The sequence below is a fragment of the Dipodomys merriami genome, unplaced genomic scaffold, assembly GCF_024711535.1.
Source record: "Dipodomys merriami isolate MVZ:Mamm:240054 unplaced genomic scaffold, mDipMer1.0.p SCAF_73, whole genome shotgun sequence".
Classification (NCBI taxonomy): Eukaryota; Metazoa; Chordata; class Mammalia; order Rodentia; family Heteromyidae; genus Dipodomys; species Dipodomys merriami.
The window spans coordinates 447019-455000 of NW_027206324.1; the positions used below are offsets into that span (position 1 = coordinate 447019).

At 38.4% G+C, this 7982-nt stretch overlaps 1 protein-coding gene across 1 annotated transcript in view; it reads left to right on the forward strand.

Moving 5' to 3' along the window:
• LOC138818287 (protein FAM114A2-like) overlaps positions 1–7982 on the forward strand; it is a 68543-nt gene that overhangs the window by 27272 nt on the left and 33289 nt on the right. The window contains exon 3 of the mRNA XM_070009277.1: positions 1543–1634. Within this exon, the coding sequence (XP_069865378.1) occupies positions 1543–1634 (92 nt within the window). The remainder of the gene's footprint in view (positions 1–1542; positions 1635–7982) is intronic.

The window sequence follows — 7982 nt, forward strand, 5'->3', positions numbered from 1 at the left end:
GGACCCTGAGACTTCAGAAGTTCTCCCTTTTCAGGTATCACAGAATCTCTATTTTTTTTGTGGGTTGTGGGGCTTGAGTTCTGGGCTTGGGCACTATTTCTGTGTTCTTCAGCTCAAGGTGAGCACTCTACCACTTGAGCCACAGTACCACTAATGGTTTAGTGGAGGTAAGAGTCTCATGGACTTTCCTGCCCTGGCTGGCATTAAACCGTGATCCTCAGATCTCAGCCTCCTGAGTAGCTAGGATTACAGGCGTGAGCCACTGGTGCCCAGCTAGAATCTCTATTAAAATATTGGGATTTAAAAATATTAGAGTTTACCAGGTACCCCTGGCTCACACCTGTAATCTTAGCTACTGAGGATGCTTAGGTCCAGATGAATGCAGATTCCATCTCCAACTAAATGCCAGCAAAGTGCTACACTAGAGGTATGGCTCAAGTTGTAGAGTGCCAGCCATGAGCAAGGAAGCCAAATGTGTGAAGCCCTGGTACAATGAGAAAAACAAATCATTTAAATAGGGATACAGGTGGACCCATTGCAACAATGAGATGTACAAGTCATTATGTCGAAAACGAACTTTACAACTTTGGTGGGGGGTCAGGGAAAACTGGGTGGAGGGACGGGGGGAGGATGGGAAGGGATGGGAAGGGGAAACAAAGGAGGCGGCTAAATGCTTGATAAGAAATGTACTCATTATCTTGCCCATATAATTGTAAACCCTCTGTACAGTATTTTCACAATAAAAAAGACAGATTCAAGCTCAATGCTAATTTAGGTTTACATTTCTTTTCTTATTTTTACAACCATAAATAATAGTTTTTCAGTTCTATAAATGCCATCAGCAGTAATTTCCTTTGCTGCATGGTGCCTACATAATAAACACAGATAACTGTCTATCAGTCAAGCAATGCATTAAGCAAATATTATTAGGTTCCCATACTTTAGATAATAATTAGATAACTTATGTATATTGTACTCTGGCTCAACAATTTTTCACACTTTCTTGTGTCTTCCCCCCCCCCATTTACTGGGACAATAGGAAACTTTCCAAAGATATACCCCAGGCCAGATGGAAATATTGGGGCCCCGGGGGCAAGTCCTTGCTCTCCTCAGCCTCAGCTACAGTGGCCACAGTGGGTAAAATCATCAGTCATTTCATTACTGTCTGTGTGCGTTTTACAGATTTGTGTTACAAAGGACTTAGTTAATAATTCTCCTTCCACATTTGTTCAAGGGTTTATTGTTTGAAGAAAAATAATCATGAGATGATAGACACTGCTAGTAGAATTGGTAGCATTTTCTTATTAGAATGAAGTCTAGGAATTGCTATAAATGTCTGTTCTTTAATGATGATATATCAGGGTTTTGTTTAAAAAATGTTATACTAAGGAGATATTTTCAAGGAATAATTACCCCAATTGTTAAAAATAACCTGTCTTATAGCATTCATGATTTTAGATATACACACTTTGATATTTCGTTTTTAGAATTTAGCTTGGTAAGTTTGGGTAATAAAGAGCAACAAATTTAATTTTTCTCTAGGACAAGATACTTCAAACATCATTGAAACGACAGAGTCTTCCCTTGGGATCCCTAGTCCCAGTGAGATTTCAGCTGAAGTCAAGCTGCTGAAGGTCAGTATAGAGAAACATTAAGTCCTAGGATACTTTGGATTCAGTAGCTAGCTTGTGCATTTTTGATATTAAGGACATGGGGACATCCTACAGCTGTGGTGGGTTGCCTTGTGAATCCAGCTGCCAGTTAGAGATCTGTGTCTTGTAACTGTTCATATCTCTCTACTCTGCATCTGAAGTAATTTCAAGGACTGCTGTATAATAAAATTATATTGCCATATATGCTGAATATAAGAATTACTTAGCACTTTATATGGCAACCACGGTTGGCTGAATTTAAAACGGACAGGACCAAAAAAGATTTTTGTTTATTTAGGGCTATTTTTTTGCCTTTTGTTTTTTGTTTGTTTGATTTTCTACCTTTTGTTTTTTGATACTAGGCATTGAACCCAGGATGTTGCAATTGCTAGGTAAGTGTTTTGCCATTGAGCTGAGGTACATTCTAGCCTTTTCTCTCTCTCTTTTTTTTTTTTTGCATTTGGGTTTTTATGAAGGTGAGGGTTTATATATATATATATATATATATATATATATATATATATATATATATATATATATATATAGTGAAAATACCATACAGAGGTGTTACAATTACATGGACAAGGTAATGAGTACATTTCTTATCAAGCATTATTGCCTCCTCCTTTGTTACCCCTTCCCATCCCTTCCCATTTCCCGTTCCCCCCACTTCCATCACCACCCCACACACACCGTGCCAAAGTTGTAAAGTTCGTTTTTTGACATTGTTGCAATAGGTCCAACTGTATCCCTATTTAAAATATTTGTTTTTTTTCCTTCCCCTCCACAAATTATACCAACATCAAATACAGTGAAAACAGGGGTTATACCGTGGGGGAGGGACATACAAAGCAACAAAGAAATCATCTTATAAATATGTTAGAAACAATTGTACGAAAGAAAAAAAAACATTTGTGTCCTTATCTTGGGGATCATTTCACCTACCATCAACTTTTCTTACCGTTTCTGCTTGTCTTAGACATATACCAGTTATTGCAAATAAGGGAAATCATGGGACCTATGTTTATTTGGGCCTGGCTTACTTCACTTCATATAATTTTGTCCAACTCTCCATTTCATAACAAATGGGGCAATGTCATTCTTTCTGATGGAGGCATAGAATTCCATTGTGTATATATGCCACATTTTCTTGATCCATTCATCTACTGAGGGGCATCTGGGTTGGTTCCATATCTTAGCTATGGTAAATTATGCTGCAGTATACATAGTCGTGCTTGTAGCTTTAGCATGGTCTTCTTTGTGATCACTTGGGTAAATGCCCAAAAGAGGGATTGCTGGGTCATAAGGAAACTCTACGTAGACTCTTTTGAGGAACCTCCATACTACATTCCAAAGTGGTTGAACAAGTTTATACTCCCACCAACAATTCAGAAGAGCTCCCTTCTGTCCACATCCCCTCCAACATCTGTTGTTATAAGAGTTCTTGATTCTAGCCATTCTAACAAGGGTGAGGTGGTATCACAATGTTGTTTTGATTTGCATTTCTTTTATGGCTGGGGAGGTTGAGCATTTCTTCATGTGTCCATTGGCCATCCTTCTTTCCTCTTCAGAGAAGTTTCTCTTTAAGTCTTTAGCCACTTATTTATTGGGCAGTTGTTTCTTTGAGGATTTGTTGTTAGGAAATTAAATTTTTTTGAGTTCAAGTTGTATTTTAGATATGTGACCCTTGTCCGTTGTATGGCTAGTGAAAATCTTTTCCCAATCGGTGGGCTTTCTATTGCTCTTGCTATGTCCTTTGCCATGCAGAAGTTCTGCAATTTCATGTAATCCCATGTGCCCAACCTTTCTTTGATTTGTTGTGTTTCTGGGTCTCTTTTAAAAACATTTTGGTCTGTGCCAAGATTTATTCTTCGAAGTTTGTCTTGATCAAAAGGAAACCTGCACTTCTAAGCCGTATGGAAAAGTTTTGAAGACCAGTTTGTTTTCTTCATCTCTCACAGCCCGTATTGTTTCTCATTTAATAGTCTTTGCTCATCTCTATTTTTTTTTCTCTGGAAGCAGATTTATTCTATCTGTTTTTCTCCATCTTCAGAGTTATATCATGTTTTGGCGTATATACCCATCAGAGACTAACAGGTTCCACTATCACTACTTGTGTATACCTAAGAGAGAACTGGATTGATATACCTTTGGGTCCATAGTGCATGGGTCAGTAGCCATGTCAGTAGACATGGCTGCAAAATACTCCATATATGAGGCACTGTTCTTACTGATGAGGCTATTTACTGTGAGGCTATTTTGGCTGTGACTAACACACTATGTGTTTAAAAAATGAGTTTATTTTTCTCCCTAAAGGACTCTAGAAATAGACTATTGCATGTTGTTTTGGTGAACGTAGGGTCCTGGTACCTTCAGTTTTCTTTGTTGTTTACTTTATGATTTTGTAATTGTTGTCAGATCATGCTGTGAATGCAAGTATGGTATTCTCAAACACATAAGCTCAAATTCAGGAGTTACAGAGACAGGAAGTTTCATTTCTCCTCATGCCCCCAGCAACTAGAATGGTTTAATGTCTAACTCTGATGCTTTGAGATATTGGGAGATTAAATTGTTAGCATTATCAGAAATTTTTATCAGGAGTTGCTTTTAGTGGGCAAAGAAAACAGGAGTTAGAAGTATGTTTGGATAGTAAACAGCAGTGACTTCATAAACACTTGAAGGACATCTGTCATTCAGAGCCATGTTTTAAGAGGGGAATGAAAATCATGGAAAACCCTGGGAAGAGTGGCTAGTATTAATGTCTTAAAAACTTGGAGAGTTAATGGATCATGCATATGAAAATCTAAGGAAAAGAGATAGGGAGAATATACCCTTTTTATACCTTTGAAGGCTAGCATGGAGGGCAGAGTTTAGGTTGTGTTTACTTATGTCTCATGAGTAGAGAACTCCCACTACTCAGTGGAAGTTTTATGGACTTAGATTTTAGTTGAATATTAAGTGTACCAGAATAGAATTGGTGGCATTTTCATCCTAAAGCCTTTCCCATCTTCTAAAGTTCCTAAGGAGAGAAATTAATTTCACTGTGAAGGAAATTATACTAGAGATGGATCTTTTTAGAAGTTTGAGGTAAAAGATACCAATGAAATCACTCGGTCATCTTTTTTGCAATTTTGTCATGTTCCTTTAAGGATGTTGTCTTCTGCTTCGTGTGTGTGAGTGTGTGTGTGTGTGTGTGTGTGTGTGTGTGTGTGTGTGTGTGTGTGTGTGGTATTCCTGGGGGTTAAAATCAGGACCTGGCTGCTGTCCCTGAACCTTTTTGCTCAAGGCTAGCACCCTACTACTTGAGCAACAGCTATACTTCTGTGATAATTACTTCTTTTTTTTTTTTTTTGGTGATTAATTGGAGAGATAAATCTGCCTGGACTAGACTACCTTGCCTGGTCTGGCCTCAAACTGTGATGCTCAGATCTCAGCCTCCTGGATAACTAGAGTTCCAAGTGTGAACCACTGGCATCCAGCTAGTTAGCTAGCTAGCTTGCTTGCTTCCTTGCTTCCTTTCTTCCTCCACCCCACTTTTTTTTGTCTGTCATGGGGCTTGATCTCTGGGTGTGGGCCCTGTCCCTGCACCCTTCTGCTCAAGCGAGCACTCTAGCTCTTGAGCCACAGCACCACTTCTGGTTTTCTGAGTGGTTTATTGGAGATAAGTGTCTCACAGACTTTCTTTCCCAGGCTAGCTTTGAACGGTGATCCTCAGATCTCAGTCTCCTGAGTAGCTAGGATTATAGGTGTGAGTTACCGGTTTCAGGCCTCTTTCTTTTTTAATGTTTATGTTCTGGCACTGGGGTTTGAACTCCCATCTTCACAGTCTACCTTGTCCTCCTCCCCCACAGCTGGCACTTGAACCCTGCCTCTGATTTTTGCTGGATAAATAAATGGAGATGAAAGTCTCACAGGTTCTTCTGCCCTGGTGGCTTTCCATTGTGATCTTTTGATCTCAGCCCTGAGATCCTAGGACCATAGGCGTGAGTCATCAGTGGCCCAGTCCTGCTTTCTGGATTCAGATTCATATTTCAAAACTTTTTAACTGTTACTAAAAGATACGGGTTACAGTTATATAAGTTGGGTAAAGAGTACATTTCTTTTTTATCAATCGTGGACATGAACTCTGGGCCTGGGCACTGCCTCTCAGCTCTTGAGCTCAAGGCTAGTTAGTGCTCTACTACTTGAGCCACAATGCCACTTCTAGTTTTCTGATGGTTTATTGGAGATAAGAGTCTCACAGACTTTGCTACCAGGGCTTGCTTTGAACCACAATCCTCAGATCTCAGCTTCCTGAGTAGCTAGGATTACAGGTGTGAGCCACTGGTACCCAACTAAGAGTACATTTCTTTATTTTTTCTTCACCCTTTTTTATTTTTAATTTTTATTGTGAAAATGCTGTACAGAGGTGTTCCAATTACGTGGGCAAGATAATGTGTACATTTCTTATCAAGCATTGTAGCCTCCTCCTTTGTTTCCCCTTCCCATCCTCCCCCACCCTCCCCCACCCAATTCTCCTCCTCCCCCCAAAGTTTCAAAGTTTGTTTTTCCACATAACGACTTGTACATCTCATTCTTGCTATGGATCCACCTGTATCCCTATTTAAAGGATTTGTTTTTTGGACAATGTCACCACTTTCTTCTCTCTGTTAGGCTTGATTATAGGGAGTCTAGTGTAGCCTTCAATCTTAAGGACTAGTTAATCTTTACTGCTGAGCCCTGATTCCTCTGAATTCACTCTTATTCCTCAGGTGTTCAGTGAAGTCTGTTCACTTGATTGTTTAAAAACCAGATGTTTCCGCATAGCTTGTGCTATGGGGATTGTGTTGCTTACTACTTACACTAGTTCTTCTCCAACTGTGTGGCGTTACCTAGTGTTTTTTAACAGTATATTATTCAGATAAAGACACGTGGGCACATCTGTAGCTTCTTGAAACATTTTACTTATATAGCTGCATCCTCTGAAGTTTTCTGACTTTCAAATGATAGCTGCTTCAGCCTTCCCTGATGCCAGCCTTTATCCCTGACTTACATTGTGTGTGAGTGTTCTGTTGTCTTTAGGATCTCCTCTGTGTGTTGGGGTTTGGAACTTTTCTCTAGGCAGAAAGCCCAGCTGTAGGGTTGACTTTGTTTCTCTTTTCTCCTGGACCAAAGTCTTTTATTTTGTCTTTTTTTCCATTGTCTAAAAATAGTTCTTTCTTATATTTTGTCTGGTTTTCTAGTTGCTGTATAGGAAGGCAAGTGTAATATCAGCTTATTTATAGTACTTGAAAGCAAAAGTTCTCTCCATAATAGAGTGTTTGTTATAATATAGTTTAATTACTTGGTGTACTTGTTGATCTCTTATATGATTTTTAAAGGTAAAAGAGAACTGATTATTTTTGAAACATACTCTTCTTTGTAATATATATTGATTCCCTTACTAAGAATCAGCATAGTCTTCTAGGACAAAGTTGAGCTATAATTTGCATACAGTAAAAATGGTTTTTTTGCAATATGACTTTGTGTTGAATAATAATAATTATGTTTATACTGTATAGTCTCAGTATATTGTGATCCACAGACACAGAATATTTTCTGTATTTGTATGGCTCACTGAGATATAAGAATATTTTCATTACCTAAGGGAGTTCTTTCATGCCAGTCTGTAGCCACACCGTTCTGTCTGTTCACAGCATTTTCCAACCATTGATCTCTTTCTGACTATAGTTTCCTCTTGTTTAGAAAAATGTTTACTATGTGTAGATAAATACTTTTTTCTTTTGCCAATTGTGGAGCTTGAACTCAGGACTTGGGTGTTGTCCCTGACCCTTTCTGTACTTAAGGCAGCTATCACTCTACCACTTGAGCCACAGCGCTATTCCCTAAATTTTTTGAGAAGTTATTTGGAAATAAGTATCTCATGGACTTTCCTGCCTGGAAGGCTTTGAACTGTGATCTTCAGATCTCAGTCTTCAGAGTAGCTGAGAAGGATTACAGGCATGAGTCACCAGACACCACTGCCTGGCTATTGTAACCTTTGTTTATTTATTTTGGCAATATGAAGTACCACTTGAGCCACATCCTTATTCCTTTCTTCTGCCTGTCTATCTATCTATCTATCTATCTATCTATCTATCTATCTATCTATCTATCTATCTATCTATCTATCTATCTATCTATCTATCTATCTATCTATCTATCTATCTATCTATCTATCTATCTATCTATCTATCTATCCATCTATCTATCTATCTATCTATCTATCTATCTATCTATCTATCTATCTATCTATCTATCTATCTATCTATCTATCTTTCTTTCTTTCTTTCTATCTATCTATCTATCTAT